Source organism: Tachyglossus aculeatus, chromosome 1 (genome assembly GCF_015852505.1).
Source record: "Tachyglossus aculeatus isolate mTacAcu1 chromosome 1, mTacAcu1.pri, whole genome shotgun sequence".
Classification (NCBI taxonomy): domain Eukaryota; kingdom Metazoa; phylum Chordata; class Mammalia; order Monotremata; family Tachyglossidae; genus Tachyglossus; species Tachyglossus aculeatus.
This window is the reverse complement of record NC_052066.1, coordinates 145902062-145925077: the sequence shown is the minus strand read 5'-3', so window position 1 is coordinate 145925077 and position 23016 is coordinate 145902062. Positions and strand designations below refer to the sequence as shown.

Genomic DNA, 23016 nt, shown 5'->3' with positions numbered 1-23016 from the left:
CTAGACCAACCGGAGCTGGAAGACAACAGAAGTGTCGGAGTCGGGCAGAAGGACAGTGGTGGTCTTTTTGGCTTCACCAGGCTTCTACCTCCAGGCTAATTTAAGGGCCTGATGCTAGCAGTTGTGTGACTGTGAAAATGTCCCCCTGTTGGCTCCCAAATCAATCCATTCATTCAATCATATTTACCGAGCGCTTACTGAGTACAGAGCACTGTAATAAGCGCTTGGGAAGTATAAGTTGGCAACATATAGAAATGGTCCCTACCCAACAACAGGCTCACAGTCTAGAAGGGGGAGACAGACAACAAAACAAGGAGAAATAAGAGGAGGGTGGTGGCACAGGGATAAGAACCCAGGTCCCTCGACTCACAGACCCCTTCTTGACAGCCAGTCAGAAACAAGGTCTTCCCACTCCCATCTCCATGAGCCAGACTTCATCAGGCTAATCCCACTGACTCTGTAAGGACTGGGATAGCGGCAGGGAATGTGTCTGTTATATTGTTCTATTATACTCTCCCAAGCACTTAGTACAATGCTCTGCACACAGTAAGCGCTCAGTAAATACGATTGACTGACTGACTGACTGGCTCACTCGACTCCTGGAGATCCATATGCTACAAACAACACCATCCTTTCTGAGCGATGTATTCTGGTACTCATGCACTGTCCTAGATAGGCAGAGTTCAGTATGTAGACAGAGAAGGAGGAGAGTGGAAAAAGTTACAGACTCACACTCTAAACCAAACCAGCCAAAGAGCCAGGAGCGGTAGTGCTCTGATTCTCCGGGGTTCGATTTTCGGTCGGCCCAGAGGAAGGATATGTAGAAAGAGAGGGGGCCTACCGTTCTCCTGTTGTGTGGATCCAGCGTGAGTGGATTGCTGAGTGAAATTCTCATTTCCAATGTACAAAATATAGGCAACCGCAAAGGGTTTGGTGAGGTGCCAGTTGCAGACAGGGAAAGCTTAGGAACGGGGAAAAAGAGGAATTCCAGATATATGGAGATCCACACATTCTCTCCACATGAACCAGGAGACATGGGGCAGGGGAACCTCGATTCCCCAGAATCCATTTTCCCCCTGCCATCTCTGGGGTCAACTCCCTCCCTACCAGCCCCGTTCCCTCCCTCCGTCCTCTAGCCCTTCGAAGACGAAGGCCTAGGGCTGTGAAAAGCCAATGGTCAGAAGCCCTTTTGAACTTTGAGCTCATCTGGTGACAGGAGAGAAATCTCCCTCCATTGGTCTTCGAGCCTGTGAGATACAGGGGTCAGGGAGTGGTCTCCACCTTCCACATGGGCGACCCTGAGGGTTAGAGGCTGGACGCTGGAACCGGGGAGGGAGCTTTGACCCATATTTGTGGCCTTTTCTACTAACAAGTCCCTGAGAAGGTCTGGGCTATAGAACATGGATCACAGTCCCATTCCCTGCTGCAAGGTTGCGGTAATCAATCAATCAATCAATCAATCGTATTTATTGAGCGCTTACTGTGTGCAGAGCACTGTACTAAGCGCTTGGGAAGTACAAGTTGGCAACATATAGAGACGGTTCCTACCCAACAGTGGGCTCACAGTCTAGTGGTGTGGCTCCTGAATCCCCAGAAGCCAGATTATTTGGAATACTGGGGCTGGGCATTTCTTTTTCTTAAAAAAAAATGATATTTATTAGTGCTTACTATGTAGAGCACCAGGGTCTTGTAATAATAATAATAATAGTGGTATTTGTTAAGCGCTTACTATGTGCCAAGCACTGTTCTAAGTGCTGGGGTAGATATAAGGTTATCAGGTTGTCCCACAGAATAATAATAATGATGGTATTTGTTAAGTGCTTACTGTGTGCCAGGCCTGTTCTAAGCACTGGGGGAGATACAAGGTAGTCAGATTGGCCCACAAGATAATAATAATAATTATGGTATTTCTTAATCGGCTACTATGTGCCAAGGATTGTTCTAGGCACTGGGGGGGATACAGGGTCGTCGGGTTGTCCCACGTGGGGCTCACAGTCTTCATCCCCATTTTGCAGATGGGGGAACTGAGGCACAGAGGGGTCAAGCGACTTGCCTAAAGTCACACAGCAGACAAGTGGTGGAGGCGGGATTGGAGCCTGTGACCTATGACTCCCAGGCCCGGGGTCTTTCCACTAAGCCACACTTCCTTCTTCCTCCCCTACCAGTCTCCCCTTCTAATAATAATAATAATAATAATAATGGTATTTGTTAAGTGCTTACTATGTGCCAAGCACTGTTCTAAGCCCTGGGGTAGATACCAGCCCAGACTGTAAGCCCGGTGTGGGCAGGGATTGTCTCTCTTTATTGCTGAATTGTACTTTCCAAGCGCTTAGTACAGTGCTCTGCACACAGTAAGTGCTCAATAAATAGGATTGATTGATTATGTGCCAGGCACTGTACTAACTGTGAAGAACTGTGTACTAACTGTGTACTCACTAGAGAAGCAGTGTGGCTCAGTGGAAAGAGCCCGGGCTTTGGAGTCGGAGGTCATGGGTTCAAATCCCAGCTCCACCAACTGTCAGCTGTGTGACTTTGGGCAAGTCACTTCACTTCTCTGGGCCTCAGTTCCCTCATCTGTAAAATGGGGATTAAGACTGTGAGCCCCCCGTGGGACCACCTGATCACCTTGTAACCTCCCCAGTGTTTAGAACAGTGCTTTGCACATAGTAAGCGCTTAAATAAATGCCATTATTATTATTATTATTATTAACTGCTGGGGTAGATACAAGCTAAACAGGTTGGCTACAGTCCAGGTTCCACATGGGGCTCACAGTCTTCATCCCCATTTTACAGATGAGGGAATGAGAAGTGAAGTGACCTGCCCAAGGCCACACAGCTGACAAGTAGTAGAGCAGGGATTAGAACCCATGTCCTTCTGACTCCCAGGCAATACTCCTTCTCTTCTTTTGGTCAGGCCTGGGTGAGCCCTGGGTGACACCGGCCCAGGTGTGACTGACCAAATGAAAGGGTAGAATGAGGGGGGCTGAGCTGGGCATGTGCCCAGAAGCCCAGGACAGTTGATGATTGATTGATTGATTGATTGATTGATTGCCTGTGCAGGCCAGGTTCTGTCCCTGGAGGCCAGATAATAATTATAATAATGATGGCATTTGTTAAGCGCTTACTATGTGCAAAGCACTGTTCTAAGCACGGTGGAGGCTACAAGGTGATCAGGTTGTCCCAAGGGGGGCTCACAGTCTTAATCCCCATTTTACAGACTAGGTAGCTGAGGCACAGAGAAGCTAAGTGACTTGCCCAAGGTCACCCAGCTGACAATTGGTGGAGCTGGGATTTGAACCCATGACCTCTGACTCCCAAGCCTGTGCTCTCTCCACTGAGCCATGCTGCTTCTCCCAGATAATAATAATAATAATAATGATGGCATTTATTAAGCGCTTACTATGTGCAAATCAATCAATCAATTGTATTTATTGAGTGCTTACTGTGTGCAGAGCACTGTACTAAGCGCTTGGGAAGCACAAGTTGGCAACACATAGAGACGGTCACAGCACTGTTCTAAGCGCTGTGGAGGCTACAAGGTGATCAGGTTGTCCCACGTGGGGCTCGCAGTCTTAATCCCCATTTTACAGACAAGGTAACTGAGAAACAGAGAAGCTAAGTGACTTGCCCAAGGTCACCCAGCTGACAGTTGGTGGAGCCGGGATTGGAACCCCTGACCTCTGACTCCCAAGCCCGTGCTCTTTCCACTGAGCCACGCTGCTTCTCCCAGATGTTGATGATGGCATTTGTTAAGTGCTTACTATGTGCAGAGCACTGTTCTGAGCGCTGGGGGGGGGGGGGATACAAGGTGATCAAGTTGCCCCACGTGGGGCTCCCAATCTTAATCCCCATTTTACAGATGAGGGAACTGAGGCTCAGAGAAGCTAAGTGACTTGCCCAAGGTCACCCAGCTGACAGTTGGTGGAGCCGGGATTGGAACCCATGACCTCTGACTCCCAAGCCCGGGCTCTTTCCACTGAGCCACGCTGCTTCTCCCAGATCCCTTTATAGGGTGTCTCTGGAGCCCAGTCCAGCAGAGATGCCGTGATTCTGGGGCTCAGCTTGGCAGGGACTGGCAGCAGGGCTGACTGGGCTGATCTGGTGCGCTTAGTACAGTGCTCTGCCCATAGTAAGCGCTCAATAAATACGATTGATGATGATCTGGTGGCCAATTCCATCTTCTCGGTGTATTACTGAAGCTAACCTCAGGATGTCAGAGTATTCCCAGGAATCAACGAATACATAAGCACACCAGCCCGGGACTCTAACAGAGACGGGATGCCTGGAGGCCCAATAACGTTGGTATTTGTTAAGCGCTTACTATGTGCCAAGCACTGTTCTAAGCACTGGGGTAGATACAAGGTAAGCAGGTTGTCCCACGTGGGGCTCACAGTCTTCATCCTCATTTTACAGATGAGGGAACTGAGGCCCGGAGCAGTGAACCCACTGTTGGGTAGGGACTGTCTCTATATGTTGCCAATTTGTACTTCCCAAGCGCTTAGTACAGTGCTCTGCACATAGTAAGCGCTCAATAAATACGATTGATGATGATGATGATGAACACAGTCAAACAGCTGACAAGTGGTGGAGCCGGAATTTGAACCCACGACCTCTGACTTCAAAGCCCGTGCTCTTTCCACTGAGCCACGCTGCTTCCCCAGTACCAATGTATTATTATTATTGTGGTATCTGTCAAGCACTCAAGAGAAGCAGCGTGGCTCAGTGGAAAGAGCCTGGGCTTTGGAGTCAGAGGTCGTGGGTTCAAATCCCGGCTCCGCCAACTGTCAGCTGCGTGACTTTGGGCGAGTCACTTAATTTCTCTGTGTCTCAGTTACCTCGTCTTTAAAATGGGGATTAAAAACTGTGAGCCCCCCGTGGGACAACCTGATCACCTTGTAACCTCCCAGGACTTAGAACAGTACTTTGCACTTGTAGAGAAGCAGCGTGGCTCAGTGGAAAGAGCCCAGGCTTTGGAGTCAGTGGTCATGGGTTCAAATCCTGGCTCTGCCAATTGTCAGCTGGGTGACCTTGGGCAAGTCACTTAACTTCTCTGGGCCTCAGTTACCTCATCTGTAAAATGGGGATGACTCTTGTGAGCACCCCGTGGGACAATCTGATCACCTTGTATCCCCCCAGCGCTTAGAACAGTAGTAAGCACTTAACAAATGCCATTATTATTATTATTATTATTATTATTATTATTATTATTATTTGCACATAGAGCTTAACAAATACCATCATTATTATTATTATATGCCAGGCACTATACTAAACTCTGGGGTGGATACAAGCAAATTGGATTGGACATGGTCCCTGTCCCACGTGGGGCTGCCAGTCTTAATCCCCATTTTACAGTTGAGGTAACTGAGGAGCAGAAAAGCGAAGTGACTTATAGTTGTCCTCCTAGACAGCCTCCTTCACGGTTAGGGATGGACCTTCCAATCCCCCTAACCCTCCCCTCTCCATTCCTAACTTCCTTCATGATTTCAGCATAGACCACATATTATAATTTTATCATCATTATTGTTGTTGTTATATTTGTTCAGCATTCATTCAATCTTATTTACTGAGTGCTTACTGTGTGCAGAGCACTGTACTAAGCGCTTGGGAGGTACAAATTGGCAACAGATACAGACGATCCCTACCCAAGAAGGGGCTCACAGTCTAGAAGGGGGAGACAGACAACAAAACAAGTAGATAGGTGTCAGTACCATCAGAATAGATAAAAAGAATCATAGATATATACTATATATATATAGACAACACTTACTAACACTTACTATCTGTACTATCAGTACAGTGCTCTGCACACAGTAAGCGCTCAATAAATAAATACGATTGATGATGATCTGTCAAACACTATTCTAAACACTGAGGTAGATGCAAGTTAATTCATTCAATCGTATTTATTGAGTGCTTATTGTGTGCAGAGCACTGTACTAAGTGACTGGAATTTTATCATCATCATCATTATTGTTGTTATATTTGTTCAGCATTCATTCAATCATATTTATTGAGTGCTTACTGTGTGCAGAGCACTGTACTAAGTGCTTGGAAAGTACAATTCAGCAATAGAGACAATCCCTACCCAACAACGGGCTCACAGTTACCTCATCTTTAAAATGGGGATTAAAACTGTAAGTCCCACGTGGGACAGGGATCACGTCTGACCTGATTAACTTGTATCTACCCCAGTGCTTGGCACATATTTAGCCCTTAACAAATACCATTTTAAAAAACTGGTCAGACACAGTCCCTGTTCCACATGGGACTCACAGTGAAAGTAGGGGAGAGAGTCAACTAATTGAATGCCCAATTTTACAGATGAGGAAACTGAAACACAGAGTAGTTAAAGCGACTTGCCCAAGGTCATCCAGCAGGCAGCTGGCAGAGCTGGGATTAGAACTCAGGTCCTCTGACTCCCAAGCCCGGCCTCTTTCCACTCACCTGCAGAAGATCCCAGCCCTATGGGGATCTTCTGGTGCTTCCAGCTGCACAGCTTCTCGTGGCAATGAATTCCATGTGCTCACTCCCACTGGCTGAAGAAGGGTTTCCATGTCTGTTCCATGTCTGTCTGTCCCATGTCTTTTAGACCGTGAGCCCACTGTTGGGTAGGGACTGTCCCTATATGTTGCCAACTTGTACTTCCCAATTGCTTAGTACAGTGCTCTGCACACAGTAAGCGCTCAATAAATACGATTGATTGATTGACTGATTGTTCTGGACCTGCCGACTTTCCAGCTCGACTGGGCCTTCACCCCAGTGAAGGTATTTGTGGTATTTGTTAAGTGCTTACTGCGTGCCAGGCGCTGTACTAAGTGTTGGGGTGGATACAAGGAAATCAGGTTGGACACAGTCCCTGTCCCGCGTGGGGCTCACAGTCTTAATCCCCATTTTACAGCTGAAGGAACTGAGGCCCAGAGAAGTAAAGTGACTTCCCAAGGCCACACAGCAGACAAGTGGCAGGGCCGGAATTAGAACCCATGACTTTCTGACTCCTGTGCTCTATCCACTATGCGATGCTGCTTTCCATGGCACAGTGAAGGGCATTTGGGGATCAACAATTTCACGTTCTCCCTCTGCATCCTCGTCTGTTCTGTCAATCCCAACCTCCATCTCTCCCGGCTGAAGAGTCATCATCATCATCATCAATCGTATTTATTGAGCGCTTACTATGTGCAGAGCACTGTACTAAGCGCTTGGGAAGTACAAATTGGCAACATATAGAGACAGTCCCTACCCAACAGCGGGCTCACAGTGTAAAAGGGGGAGACAAAACCAAACATACTAACAAAATAAAATAAATAGAATAGATATGTACAAGTAAAATAAATAAATAAATAGAGTAATAAATATGTACAAACATATATACATATATACAGGTGCTGTGGGGAAGGGAAGGAGGTAAGATGGGGGGGATGGAGAGGGGGACGAGGGGGAGAGGAAGGAAGGGGCTCAGTCTGGGAAGGTCTCCTGGAGGAGGTGAGCTCTCAGCAGTCCTGGCCCTCTCTCTCCCAGTGGATCTGTTGATTCACAGTGAACACACCACCCTCTCCCAGGGCTTCATGCTCATCGATCCCATGGGAATGACACGGATGGTTGCTTCAGCTCATGAAGAGAAGCAGTATGGCCTGGGAGTCAGAAGGACCTGGGTTCTAATCCCCACTTCACCACTTGTCCACTGTGTGATCTTGTGTAGGTCACCTAATTTCTCTTGTGCCTCATTCTCTCATCTGTAGGTACAGATGAGTACAATGCTCTTAGTACAGGACTTTGCACACACTGAAGCGCTCAAGAAATGCGATTGAATAAAATGGGGATTAAGACTGTGAGCCCCAAGTAGGACAAGGACTGCGTCCAACCTGATTTGCTTGTATCCACCACAGGGCTTGGCACAAAGTAAGCGCTTAACAAATACTACGATTATCATTATCCTCCACTCCAGGGGGCACGGAGTAATTCTGGTAGCACCAGAATTTCTGTTTTTTCATTTAAGAGCATGTGTGGTAGGAGATGGGTAGCACTTACAGAGCATGCTCAAAGTCCCGTACCACAAGACCCAGAAATCTTCCCCCACTCTCACATTCATAGAGAGTGAAACAGGGCCATGGGACCTACTTATTCCTGCAGAATTTGGAGCATGGCTCAGTGGAGAGGAGCCCGGGCTTTGGAGTCAGAGGTCCTGGGTTCAAACCCCGGCTGCGCCAATTGTCAGCTGTGTGACTTTGGGCAAGTCACTTAACTTCTCTGGGCCTCAGTTACCTCATCTGTAAAATGGGTATTGAGACTGTGAGCCCCCCGTGGGACAACCTGATCACCTTGCAACCTCCCCAGCGCTTAGAACAGTGCTTTGCACATAGTAAGCACTTAATAAATGCCATTATTATTATTATTATTATTGTTATTATTATTTGACTAGCACCCCTCTTCCATAGGGCTCTGGGCTGGCGGCTGTTGCAGTGTGATTCCGCAGACGAGGCCCTGGCCCCAGGCCCTGACGGAAATGAAGGCGGACACCCGCTCTTCCTGGAGATGAGATCCCAGATTCCTTTTGGCTTGGCCATTCCCCCCTCACCTTTCCTCACCCCAAATGCCACAGTAATCCCAACATCGACACGATATCACGGCCCTTTGCTTCTGAAGAACTTCACAACCCTTCGATTTGAGTCTCCTTTTTCCTCACCCCATCCTGGGAAGCAAAGAGAGGCAACGAGTAATCTGCCCATTTCACAGAGGGAGACCTGCCCAATAACTCACAGCACAAAATGGGAAGAGCCTGGGCTACAACTCTGGGCTCCTGACCTCCGGCCTGGTGATGTATCCACAAAATCTCCCAGCAGCAGCTGAACACAACACAAGTAACGCTAACCAGAGCCCTTCTCCCCTCCACCCACCATTTCTCTCATTGAACAAGCGTCCTTGTGACTCTGTAGTGCCTCTTTTAGAAGCATGGAGACTTACTGTTAAGAAACAAAGTTCACCCCTGCTGAGAGAAAGTTCTCTCACGTTCACCTTCAAACCAGACTTGTGCAATTCAGGAAGTAGAAAGAGAGACTGAAGTCCTGGGCAGGTTGCCAGGTGGTTGGTAATTGGGGCAGACATTCCCAGTGGTGTTCTCTTCCTTTCCTGAAGAAATTCCCCCTCATTCCTGACCTGCAAGGAAGAGTTAAGAGGATTAGGCCAGACGTGCAGAGGCTTTTGTCCTAGGAGCTGAGCTACAGCAGCGCCGCCTCCTCCTCCTCCTCCTCGTGTTTGTTCTTTTGAGATGTTTGCTGGGGAATCATTTCTGACAATGGGAAAGAGGAGAATAGCCAGAGGAAAGGGGGAATTTCCTGTGGGTCCCTGTACTGGCACAACACGCTTTACATGTGTACCAGAATCCCTAACCTTGACCCTGGCTCTCACTTAACTTTTTTAGACCTCAGTTCCCTCATCTGTAAAATGGGGATTAAGAGTGTGAGTCCAACCTGATTAGCTTGTATCTACCCCAGAGCTTAGAACAGTGCTTGGCATATAGTAAGCACTTAAGAAGTACCTTAATTATTATTTTATTACTACCTGTGACCCTTGTCTCTGGCCTTTGTGCCTTAACCTTATCCCTTGGCCCTCACCCCTGAAACTAATTCCCCAAGCCCTCACCCCCTGACCCCAAACCTCGCATGCTGACCTTCATTCCTGGCCGTCACCCCTTTGAACCTCACCCCCCAACCCTCATCCCTGGCCCTCGCCTCCTGACCCTCGCCCCTGATTCTTGCCCCCGACACTCACCCCTGACACTCATCCCCAATCCTCTACCCCTAGCCTTGTCCCCAACCCATGGACACCTGATGTTCCTCTAATGCCAACCTGCTCAATGAAGGTGGACACCTGCTCTTCCTGGAGATGAGATCCCAGATTCCTCCTGGTTTCACCATTCCCCCCCTCACCTTTCCTCACCTGCCCCCAAGTGCCACAGTAATCACAGAGAAGCAGCGTGGCTCAGTGGAAAGAGTCCGGGCTTTGGAGCCAGAGGTCATGGGTTCAAATCCCAGCTCCGCCAATCGTCGGCTGTGTGACTTTGTACAAGTCACTTAACTTCTCTGTGCCTCAGTTACCTCATTTGTAAAATGAGGATTAAGACTGTGAGCCCCCCGTGGGACAACCTGATCACCTTGTAACCTCCCCAGCACTTAGAACAGTGCTTTGCACATAGTAAGTGCTTAATAAATGCCATTATTATTATTACCTTGAGCTTGTCTATCTCGCCACTAATCTCTCACTTATGTCCTGCCTCTAACCAGCTGACGATTCCTCTCCCCACCTTCAAAGCTATATTGAGGACGCATCTCCTCCAAGAGGCCTTCCCTGCCTAAGCCCTCATTTCCTCTTCTCCCACTCCCTTCTGCATCACCCTTGCACTTGTATTTGCACCTTTTTTCACGCCTCCGTCATCCACACAGCACTTACATACTTATCTGTAATTTATTTATATAAATGTCTGTCTCCCCCTCTGGACCATAAGCTCACCGTGGGCAGAGAACAGGTCTACCAACTCTGTTGTATTGTACTCTCCCAAGCACTAAGTACAGTGCTCTGCACACAGTAATATCTCAATAAATACAATTGATTGCTTGACTGATGGATAGCTGCCCTCTCCCCAGGACCAGCTTGCCCACCAGGTTCCAGGTCAGTTTTGAAGAGGTGGACAAGGCCCAGGCGGAGTTGATGGGACGTTTCAGGAAGCGCCTGCTGACTCACCTGGAGCTGGAGATTCAGGTAAGGAGGGGGAGCCCCACAACCCCTAGGCTAACGGCCCGAAGCGCCATTAATCAATAAATCAATCATATTTATTGAGTGCTTACTGAGTGCAAAGCGTTGCACTAAGCACTTGGGAGAGTACAATATAACACTCTAACGGGCCCATCTCCGGCTCACAACAAGCTTGCCGTCTGGAGGACAGAGTTGGTGGACGTGTTCTCTGCCCGCAACAAGCTTACAGTCTAGAGGACAGAGTTGGTAGACACGTTCTCTGCCCACAGCAAGGTTACAGTCTAGAGGGTGGCAGAGCTGTGTGCCAGGCTGGAGGCGGCGTCGGAGTGCGGGGACCGGGCATGGATGTGTCCGATCCCTTGCCGAACCTGGGAGCTGCTGCCTCCAGCAGCCTGCCCTAAAGCTGCCCCGCCCTCCCTCCACCTTATAATAATAATAATAATAATGGTATTTATTAAGCACTTACTACGTGCAAAGCACTGTTCTAAGCACTGGGGAGGTTACAAGGTGATCAGGTTGTCCCACGGGGGGCTCACAGTCTTAATCCCCATTTTACAGATGAGGTAACTGAGGCCCAGAGAAGTGAAGTGTCTTGCCCAGAGTCACACAGCTGACAATTGGCGGAGCCGGGATTTGAACCCATGACCTCTGACTCCAAAGCCCATGCTCTATTCCACTGAGCCACGCTGCTTCTCCACCTTCTCCACTTCCTTCCCGAATCCTGTCCTGCTTAGCTCCATTTCCACCATGTCCCCAGCCCCCAACGCTCTGCCCATGGCGGAGATGCTGAGGCGACTTCTTCTGCTCCAGGAGAAGCAGCGGGAGGGGGTATGTTGGTCTTCATCATCATCATCATCAATCGTATTTATTGATTGGTCTTATTTATTAATTTTATATTATTTATTGGTTTTATTTATTTATTGGTCTTGCAAGAAGCGGCGTGGCTCAGTGGAAAGAGCCCGGGCTTTGGAGTCAGAGTTCATGGGTTCAAATCCCGGCTCTGCCACTTATCAGCTGTGTGACTTTGGGCAAGTCACTTCACTTCTCTGGGCCTCAGTGACCTCATCTGTAAAATGGGGATTAAGACTGTGAGCCCCCCGAGGGACAACCTGATCACCTTGTAATCTCCCCAGCGCTTAGAACAGTGCTTTGTGAGCCCGCTGTTGGGAAGGGACTGTCTCTACATGGTGCCAACTTGTACTTCCCAAGCACTTAGTACAGTGCTCTGCACACAGTAAGCGCTCAATAAATACGATTGAATGAATGAATGAATGCTTTGCACACAGTAAGCGCTTAATAAATGCCATTATTGTTGTATATTATGTATTATTATATATTGTATGTTATTATTATTGCCCTCACCACCATGGAAATCTGTGGTACATACAGTCAGTCAGTCTGTCAAGCGTATTTATTGTGCACTACCAGTGCTTAGAACAGTGTCCAGTGCTTAGAACAGTGCTTCACACATAGTAAGCTCTTAACAAATGCCATTATTATTATTATTAGATCATTGTACTAAGCACTTGGGAGAGTACAATATAACAATAAATAGACATATATCCTGCCCACAGTGAAGCAGCATGAAAAGAGCAAGGGCCTGGGAGTGAGAGGACTTGGGTTCTAATCCTGCCTCCACTACTTGTCTTCTGGGTGTCCTTGGGCAAGTCATTGAACACTGTGCCTCTGTTTTCTCACCTATAAAATGGGATGGAAATATCTGTCCTCCCTCCCCCGTAGAATGTGAACCCCTTGTGGGACAGGAACTGTGTCTGATCTAATTATCTTGGCTCTACCTCAATGCTTAATAGGGTGCTTAGCTCAGAGTGTTTAGTAAATGCCACAATTATTATTAATGATTATTAGAGAAGCAGCATGACCTAGTGGATAGAGCACGGGCCTGGGAATCAGAAGGACCTGGGTTCTAATCCCAGCTCTGCCACCTCATCTGCTGTGTGAACTTGGGCAAGTCACTTCCCTTCTCTGCGCCTCAGTTTCCTCATCTGTAAATTGGGGATTCAGAGTGTGAGCCCCATGTGCAACAGGGACTGTGTCCAACTTGTATCTATCCCAGCGCTTAGTACAAGTGCCTGGCACATAGTAAGCACTTAACAAATACATAATTATTACTCAGGATTATTACCCAGCCTGTCCCGTGGTAACTGCGGTGAGTTGGCATTCATTCATTCATTAATTCAGTTGTATTTATTGAGTGCTTACTGTGTGCAGAGCACTGTACTAGGCGCTTGGGAAGTACAAGTCGGCAACATATAGAGACGGTCCCTACCCAACAACGGGCTCACAGTCTAGAAGGGGGAGACAAACAACAAGACAAAACATGTAGACAGGTGTAAAAATCGTCAGAACAAATAGAATTAAAGCTGTATGCACATCATTAACAAAATAAATAGAATAGTAAATATGTACAGGTAAAATAAATAGAGTAATAAATCTGTACAAACATATACAAGTGCAGACATGGGGTAGATGGAGGTGAATGTTCTGTGGGCACGGCCAGGTATTCCCCCAGGCAGGACAAGTACAGTGCTCTGCACACAGTAAGCGCTCAATAAATACGATTGATTGATTGATGATTGACTCTGGTGAGAAACATCATGGCATAGTGAAAAAAGTACAGGCCTGGGAATCAGAGAGACCTGGGTGCTAATCCCAGCTATGCCACTTGTCTGCTGTATGACCTTGGGCAAGTCACTTAATTTCTCAGTGCCTCAGGTACCTCATCTGTAAAATGTGAACTAAGACTGTGAGTACTATTTGGGACAGGGATTGTTCTGACCCGATTAGCCTGTATCTAATCAAGTGCTTAGTACGGCGCCTGGCACATAGTAAGCTCTTAACAAATACCATTACAAAAAAAACCAGGTTATCCAGGGTGGGGGACAAAGGGGAATGGCTTTAATAATAATTGTGGTATTTATTATCAATCAATCATATTTATTGAGCACTTACTGTGTGCAGAGCACTGTACTAAGCTCTTAGGAAGTACAAGTTGGCAACATAGAGAGACAGTCCCTACCCAACAGTGGGCTCACAGTCTAAAAGGGGGAGACAGAGAACGAAACCAAACTTACTAACAAAATAAAATAAATAGAATAGATATGTACAAGTAAACTAAATAAATAAATAGAGTAATAAATATGTACAAACATATATACATCATCAATTGTATTTATTGAGCGCTTACTATGTGCAGAGCACTGTACTAAGCACTTGGGAAGTACAAATTGGCAACATATAGAGACAGTCCCTACCCAACAGTGGGCTCACGGTTTAAAAGGGGGAGACAGAGAACAAAACCAAACATACTAACAAAATAAAATAAATAGAATAGATATGTACAAATAAAATAAATAAATAAATAGAGTAATAAATATGTACAAACATATATACATATATACAGGTGCTGTGGGGAAGGGAAGGAGGTAAGATGGAGGGGCTGGAGAGGGGGACGAGGTGGAGAGGAAGGAAGGGGCTCAGTCTGGGAATAAACGCTTATTTATTAAGCGCTTAACTATGTGTCAGGCACTGTACTAAGCGCTGGGGTGGATACAAGTAAATAGGGTTGGACACAGTCCCTGTTAGAGACCTGCCCACTGCCCTGGATCACTTACAAGGTGTCTGCTCCTTCTGCCCCTGCTCAGTAATTCCCTCAGGGTCCCCAGGACCTCTTGGTGTTATTGGACCAGGAAATTGTACTTGCAGGAAGACCTGTTCATCAATGCCAGGGAAACCCCTGGCAGAACGGCATCAAAGGGGAGCGTTCCCCAGCCATCGCCCCCAAGATTCCCTTGGGAAAATTTCCCAGTTCAAGATGCCTCCATGAGCACCAGCTCACCCTGCTCTGGACTAATAATGAATAACAATTATGGTACTTGTTAGGCGCTTACTACGTGCCAAGCGCTGTTCTAAGCACTGAGGTAGATATAAGTTAATCAGTTTGGACACAGTCCCTGTCCCACATGGGACGAATATTCTTAATCCCCATTTTCCAGATGAAGGAACTGAGGCCCAGAGAGGTTAAGTGACTTGTCCAAGGTCACACAGCAGACATGTGGCAGAGCTGGGATTAGAACCCAGGTCCTTCTGATTCCCAGGCCCGTGCTCCGTCAACTAAGCCCTAGACTGTGAGCTTCTTGTGGGCAAGGAATGTCACTGTTTATTGTTGTAGTGTACTTTTCCAAATGCTTAGTACAGTACCTGTATATATGTTTGTACATATTTATTACTCTATTTATTTATTTATTTTACTTGTACATATCTATTCTATTTATTTTATTTTGTTAGTATGTTTGGTTTTGTTCTCTGTCTCCCCCTTTTAGACTGTGAGCCCACTGTTGGGTAGGGACTGTCTCTATATGTTGCCAACTTGTACTTCCCAAGCGCTTAGTACAGTGCTCTGCACACAGTAAGTGCCCAATAAATGTGATTGATTGATTGATTGATTGATTGATTGATTGCTCTGTAGCGTGGCTCAGTGGAAAGAGCACGAGCTTGAGTCAGAGGTCATGGGTTCTAATCCCGGCTCTGCCACATGTCTGCTGTGTGACCTTCGACAAGACACTTCACTTCTCTGTGCCTCAGTTCCCTCATCTGTAAAATGGGGATTAAGACCGTGAGCCCCACGTGGGACAACCTGATCACCTTGTATCCTCCCAGCGCTTAGAACAGTATTTTGCACATAGTAAGCACTTAATAAATGCCATCATCATTATTACTATTACCCAGTGAGAGATTAATAAATGCGATTGATTGAATAAATGAATGAATAAGATGGAAAGTCACAGTTCGCAGTGGGGTCTTGTACCCTTCCCTTGGCCACGTGGCCCCCAGTGTGAAGCAGACTTCCCAGGCATCTGGGCTGATGCTGTATAACGCAAGAGAGAGAGAGAGGGAATGTATGAATAAATAATGTATGGATAAAGTGTGGCCAGCCGGAAAGAGAATAGGCCCCGGGGGTCAGGAGATCTGGGTTCTAATCCCATCTCTGCCCTGGGCCTGCTATGTGACTTTGGGCAAAACCGATCCCGTCGCGGAACACGATTCTTTCCTTCTTGCCAAGTGAGGCAATTGGCACAGGCATTGCGGTGCTGAGCTAGGCAAATGACATCGGCATTAGATATCAACAATTATGCCATTTGGCACGTAGTAAATGCTTAGCTAATACCATTATTTTCATTATTATTAAGTGCCTAGTACAGCGCATTGTCCTCGGGAGGTGCTCAATAAATCCCATGACTACTACTGCTACTGCTAGAATGGAGAAGGGATTTCCGCCAGGCAAGAGGTTTGCCATCGTGGCAGCAATGGGGTAAAGGGATTAAAGGGTCCATTGGGAACCAAGTCACTAAACTGGTTAGTTGGTTGGTCAATAGTGTGCTGAGAAGTACTCAGGCGCTGTCCCAAAGAAACACCAAACTTCCACCAAGTACTTAGAACAGTGCTCTGCACATAGTAAGCACTCAATAAATACCATGTATCTATTAATTGATTCCATCCCACATGCAGCACCTAAGTGAACCCACCAACGCTGCCTAAGAAGGTAATAATGATAATAATAATAACAGTATTTGTTAAGCACTTACTGAGTGTCAGGCACTGTTCTAAGTGCAGAGGTAGCAATCAATCAATCAATCAATCGTATTTATTGAGCGCTTACTGTGTGCAGAACACTGTACTAAGCGCTTGGGAAGTACAAGTTGGCACTGTTCTAAGTGCATTGGGTTAGCCACAGAAGCAGTGTGGTTCAGTGGAAAGAGCCCGGGCTTTGGAGTCAGAGTTCATGGGTTCAAATCCCGGCTCCGCCACTTGTCAGCTGTGTGACTTTGGGCAAGTCACTTAACTTCTCTGTGCTTCAGTTCCCTCATCTGGAAAATGGGGATTAAGACTGTGAGCCCCCCGTGGGACAACCTGATCACATTGTAACCTCCCCAGCTCTTACAACAGTGCTTTGCACATAGTAAGCACTTAATAAATGCCATCATTGGGTTGGACATAGTCCCAATCCCACATAGGGCTCACAGTCTTAATCCCCATTTTGCAGATGAGGGAGCCGAGGCAGTGAGAAGTGAAGTGACTTGCCCACAGTCACACAACAGACAAGTGGCGGAGCCGGGATTAGAACCCAGGCCGCTCTGATTCCCAGGCCCGGGCTCTACTCACTAGGTCACGTTGATTCGGATAAACTGGAAGGCAACTGAGAAGTAGGGTGACCAACGATGGCACTTCAAAAAAACCGGACCCTGAGATACCCATGATGTCATCCCTGCCACACCAGCAGATGACATGCTGGGACAATAATAATAATAATAATTACGATGTTATTTGCTAAGCGCTTACTATGTGCCAAGCACAGTTCTAAGTGCTGGGGTAGATACAGGGTAATCAGGTTGTCCCACGTGGGGCTCAGTCTAAATCCCCATTTTACAGACAAGGTCACCGAGGCACAGAGAAGTTAAGCAACTTGCCCGAAGTCACGCAGCAGACAAGTGGTGGAGCCGGGATTAGAACCCACAACCTATGACTCTCAAGCCCGGGCTCTTGCCGCTAAGCCACGCTGCTTTTCCACGACCACCATTTTGCAGGTTTCGGTCCAACTCAAAGCCAGAATTGGCCCCAAACGAGAACATTTCTCCTGGGGTCTTCTGACCCTCCCAAATGCTCCAAAGCCATTGCATCCCCGTCCCAGGTCGGACATCATCAGAACCAAACCATGGAAATGTGCGGCAGGAACTCCAGCGGATGGGCGTGGGTGTATGGAAAATCAGAATTTTCCACATAGACAAGAAAGCTTTCAGGGCCCAACTGCTACCAGGTAGCAGTAGTAATAGTGGTGATAGTAGTAGAGTAGTAGTAGCAGTAATACTAGTGGTATAAGCGCTTAGTACAGTGCTCTGCACACAGTAAATGCTCAATAAATACGACTGGATGAATGAATTTAAGTGCATACTACGTGCCAGGCACTATACTAAGTGCTTAGAATAGTGCTTAGCACATAGCGTTACTCTATTATTTATTTATTCTATTATTTATTCTATTTATTTATTCTATTTATTTATTTATTTTACTTGTACATATTTATTCTATTTATTTTATTTTGTTAATATGTTTTGTCTTGTTGTCTGTCTCCCCCTTCTAGACTGCGAGCCCGTTGTTGGGTAGGGACCGTCTCTATAGGTTGCCAACTTGGACTTCCCAAGCGCTTAGTACAGTGCTCTGCACACAGTAAGCGCTCAATAAATACGATTGAATGAGTGAATGAATGAATGAATGAATGAATGAATGAATGAATGAATGAATGAATGGATACAAGGCAATCGAGTTGGAAACAGTCCCTGTCCCACCTGGGGCTCACAGCCTTAATTCCCATTTTATAAGTGAAGTAGCTGAGGCTCGGAGAAGTGAAATGACGTTCCCAAGGTCACACAGCAGACAAGTGGAGGAGTCGGGATTAGAACCCAGGTCCTTCTAACTCCCAGATCTGTGCTCTTTCCACTAGGCCACACTACCTCAGGTTGTAATGGTAGCAGTATTTATTTAGTGCTGATTGTGCAGAGCACTGTACCAAGAGCTGGGAAAGAATACACGGATGGAATTAGCCGTAGCCCCTGGCCTCTATGGACCCCAAAATATAAAAGAGGACAGTCCTAAAAGATAGTGGCTGTGCACCTTGTATCACTTCCTACTGACTTTTTTGTTTTTATTTTGTATACTGAAAAAGTATCCCCATCCCATATGCTGTGTGAATGTTTTATCGTTTCTGCGTGGCTTAGCGGAAAGAGCACGGGCTTGTGGGGGCAGAGGCCATGGGTTCTAATCCCGGCTCCGCCACTTGTCTGCTGTGTGACCTTGGACAAGTCACTTCACTTAGCTCATCTGTAAAATGGGGATTAAGTCTGTGAGCCCCACGTGGCTGAATTATACTTTCCAAGCACTTAGTCCAGTGCTCTGCACACAGTAAGCGCTCAATCAGTACAATTGAATGAATGACAACCTGATTACCCAGCGCTTAGAACAGTGCTTGGCACATGGTAAGCGTTTAACAAATACCATTATTATTATTTCAGTGCTGTTTCCAGCCTACCCTCACTTCATCTATATTTATAGATTGTGAACCCCTCAAGAGACAGGGATCGTGTCCAATTCTCCCCTGTGTACTCTCTCCCAGTGCTTAGTACAGTGCTCTGCACACAGTAAGGGCTTAATAATCCCTACTGCCTCTGCTACTGGGTAGGGGACAGACCAGCTAAAAACTGGATTATCCTCTGTGGGTTAGTGGGAAGTGGGAAGTGGGAAGTGGGAAGTGGTGGGCTGGAAGCTGAGTGGGAAAAGAGCAGGGAACAGACTTCTTAAGAGGGAGGCAGACATTTGCCGGAGTCCGATAGAGTCCGTTCGACCATGGCAATCACTCATGGGCGATGAGGGAAGCAGTGTGGCCTGGTGGTTAAAACACAGGTCTGGCAGCCAGAAGATGTGGGTTCTAATCCCGGCTCTACTGCTCACCTGCTGTAATTTGGGGATCCAATTCCTGTTCCCCAGCTGTAATTTGGGGATCCAATTCCTGTTCTCCCTCCAGCTTGGCTGTGAGCCCCAAGTGGGACAGGGACTCTGTCCCATCTGATTAAATTGTATCGACTCCAGTTATTAGAACGGTGCTTGGCACACAGTAAGTGCTCAATAAATACCATTAACACACTTCCTTAAATGGGGACTCACTGGACTTTCCCAATCCTTCCTCCCCCTTGCGATATCACGTAGGGCATTCCCAATTTCTAGACACTCCCCTCGAAACTTGGATCTTCCACCCACTGACCCGGCATGATAATGGTGGTATTCGCTAAGTGCTTGCTTTATGCCAAGCACTGTACTAAGCGCTGGGATAGATGCAGGATAATCAGATCTCACGTGAGGCTCACCGAATAAATAGGAGGGAGAACAGGTATTTTATCCCTATTTTACAGTTGCGGAAACCGAGGCACGGAAAAGTTAATGGCTGGCCCAAAGTCACACAGCAGACAGATGGCAGAGCTGGGATTAGAAAGCAGATCCTCCGACTCCCAGGACTGTGTGTTTTCCACTAGACCACACGCTTTCTCGTGATGGGAATTTAGACTGTGAGCCCACTGTTGGGTTGGGACTGTCTCTATATGTTGCCAACTTGTACTTCCCAAGCGCTTAGTACAGTGCTCTGCACACAGTAAACGCTCAAAAAATACGATTGATGGATTGATTGATTTACCCGGCCAGCAGTGGGTTGCCAAGGGCCCAGACTGAGCCCCCTCCTTCCTCTCCCCCTCCTCCCAGCCCCACCTCCTTTCCCTCCCCACAGCACCTGTATATATGTTTGTACAGATTTATTACTCTATTTATTTTACTTGCACATATTTACTATTCTATTTATTTTATTTTGTTAATATGTTTTGTTTTGTTGTCTGTCTCCCCCCTTCCAGACTGTGAGCCCGTTGTTGGGTAGGGACCGTCTCTATATGTTACCAACTTGTACTTCCCAAGCGCTTTGTACAGTGCTCTGCACACAGTAAGCGCTCAGTAAATACGACTGAATGACTGAATGAATGAAGGGGCAGAGGTGGGGGAGGGTAGCCTCACCATGGGGAAGAGTTGAGTTTAAGTTTGTTCTTATTCCCTTCCTCCCAGCATTGTTCGCTGTGACATAATCTGGACGGATCTCAGTTCCCTGTGTTGGCAAGGTCTTAAAATCCCCAAATAACCCCCAGCCGCCACTCTCACCAACGTGACTCTTGAGTTTGACCTCTCCCTAATCAATCCCTGGGGAGGGATGTCAAGGGAAAGGGGAAGGAGGAGGAGGAAGAGGAGGAGGAGAAGCCCAGATAACAGCCCCAGGAGAACTGCCAGGGTGGAGAGGCTTGGCACCAGGGCGTCCCTAGTCTCAGACTTTGGTCTTCGTGCTCTGCCTTCTTTCTTCTTTGGTTCTGATGGACTCAGGGTGCACAGGACTTTTGTTTAGGGGAAATGAAATCTAGGAGAGGAAGCAGATAAGTCAAGCTTGTTATGACATGTGCCGACCCTGGGGCACGGAGCAAGACCCCAGGACAGTGTGGGAAATATTCATTGTTTACCACCGTCTCCGCAGCCCTGGACCACTCACTGGGGCCCTGAAATCAATCAGGCGACAGGGCTAAAGGAAAACCAGGCAGCATGCTGTAGGAAAATCGGGTAGCGGGCCTAAGGGAAATCAGGCAAATGGGACTTTTCTGAGTCTCTGTCTGCCCTTGTTCGTTCCTTTCTGTGTCACCGTCACGGAGGTCAGGGGAAACACTGACTCTAGTGAGAAGGAGGGCGAGAGGAGACAGTAGGATGCCAGAGGGGGAGAGGTCTTGTGCCCTCTTATGCTCCTTCTCTGCTGTGTGGGGTGAGCGGGTTGTGCCTTTATTTGGAATGGTTATGGTTTTCTGTTTGGATTCATTCATTCATTCATTCATTCATTCGTTCGTATTTATTGAGCGCTTACTGTGTGCAGAGCACTGTACTAAGCACTTGGGAAGTACAAGTTGGCAACATACAGAAGCCTTCCTCTCCCCCTCATCCCCCTCTCCATCCCCCCATCTTACCTCCCTCCCTTCCCCACAGCACCTGTATATATGTATATATGTTTGTACATATTTTTTTACTCTATTTATTTACTTAATTTATTTGTACATATCTATTCTATTTATTTTATTTTGTTAGTATGTTTGGTTTTGTTCTCTGTCTCCCCCTTTTAGACTGTGAGCCCACTGTTGGGTAGGGACTGTCTCTATATGTTGCCAATTTGTACCTCCCAAGCGCTTAGTACAGTGCTCTGCACATAGTAAGCGCTCAATAAATACAATTGATGATGATGATATGGAAGCAGCATGGCTCAGTGGAAAGATCGCGGGCTTGGGAATCAGAGGTCATGGGTTCAAATCCCAGCTCCACCAATTGTCAGCTGTGTGACTTTGGGCAAGTCATTTCACTTCTCTGGGCCTCAGTTCCCTCATCTTTAAAATGGGGATAAAGACTGGGAGCCCCCCGTGGGACAACCTGATCACCTTGTAACCTCCCCAGCACTTAGAACAGTGTTTTGCACATAGTAAGCGCTTAATAAATGCCATCATTATTATTATTATTATGTAGAGACGGTCCCTACCCAACAACAGGCTCACAGTCTAGAAGGGGGAGACAAACAACAAAACAAAACAATTAGGTGTCAATACCACCAGAATAAATAGAATTATAGCTATATACACACCATCAACAAAATAAATAGAATAATAAATATGTACAAGAAAAATAGAGTAATAAATCTATACAAATATACACAAGTGCTGTGGGGAGGGGAAGGAGGTAAGGAAGGGGGATGGGGAGGAGGAGAGGAAAAAGGGAGCTCAGTCTGGGAAGGCCTCCTGGAGGAGGTGAGCTCTCAGTAGGGCTTTGAAGGGAGGAAGAGAGCTAGCTTGGCAGATGTGCAGAGGGAGGGCATTCCAGGCCAGGGGGAGGACGTGGGCCGGGGGTCGACGGCGGGACAGGCGAGAACGAGGTACAGTGAGGGTACAGTTTGGATATTTGTGTGTGTGTCAGACTGCCTCTTCCCTCTGTCCCTCCCCATGGCACTTGAGTGTGTGTGTGTGTGTGTGTGTGTGTGTGTGTGTGTGTGTGTGTGTGTGTGTGTGTGTGTGTGTGTGTGCCGAGGTACTTGTATATGTGGGGTACATACATGTGCCTGCTCGTGTATGTGTGGGTGAATGGGTGAGCGTTTGCGTGTGTGTGTATGTTTGTGTCTTCCCCATCAGACTTCCGCAACTGCCACCTCCCCCCGTCACTGCACCAAGCAGCCAGCCCAGTCAGGCCTGTGAGACGAGCTTTGGGTGACGAAAGACTCTACAGCTCCTTCCTTCCCACTCTCCCCCCCGCCCCCCCCCTCCATCCCGCACACACCCCCTCGCACCCTCCCGGGGTCCCTGCTACTGAGGCCTGACCCGGTTCGGCCCCCTGCCTGCCTGACTCCTCTGCCGTGCTGTCCCGCAGCCCCTGTTCAAGAACGTGGTCACCAAGGCCTGGATCTCCTCAGACACGCTGGAGCCCATCATGGAGAAGGTCGTGAAGTTTGACAAACACTTGAAACACCTGAGCCATCCTCTTAAGAAGGTGGGTCTCTGTTGCAGTAGGAGCTGTCCCCCAGGCAGTGTAGCCTACTGGAAAGATCACGGGCCTGAGGATCGGAGGACCTGGGTTTTTTTTTTTTTGTAA

General features: G+C 47.4%; 1 protein-coding gene across 1 annotated transcript in view; it reads left to right on the top strand.

Moving 5' to 3' along the window:
• The window catches only part of EXOC3L4 (exocyst complex component 3 like 4), a 66297-nt gene that overhangs the window by 30924 nt on the left and 12357 nt on the right, over positions 1-23016 (top strand). Inside the window, exons 7-8 of the mRNA XM_038748355.1 lie at positions 10641-10755; positions 22795-22914. Coding sequence (XP_038604283.1) covers positions 10641-10755; positions 22795-22914 — 235 coding nt within the window. The remainder of the gene's footprint in view (positions 1-10640; positions 10756-22794; positions 22915-23016) is intronic.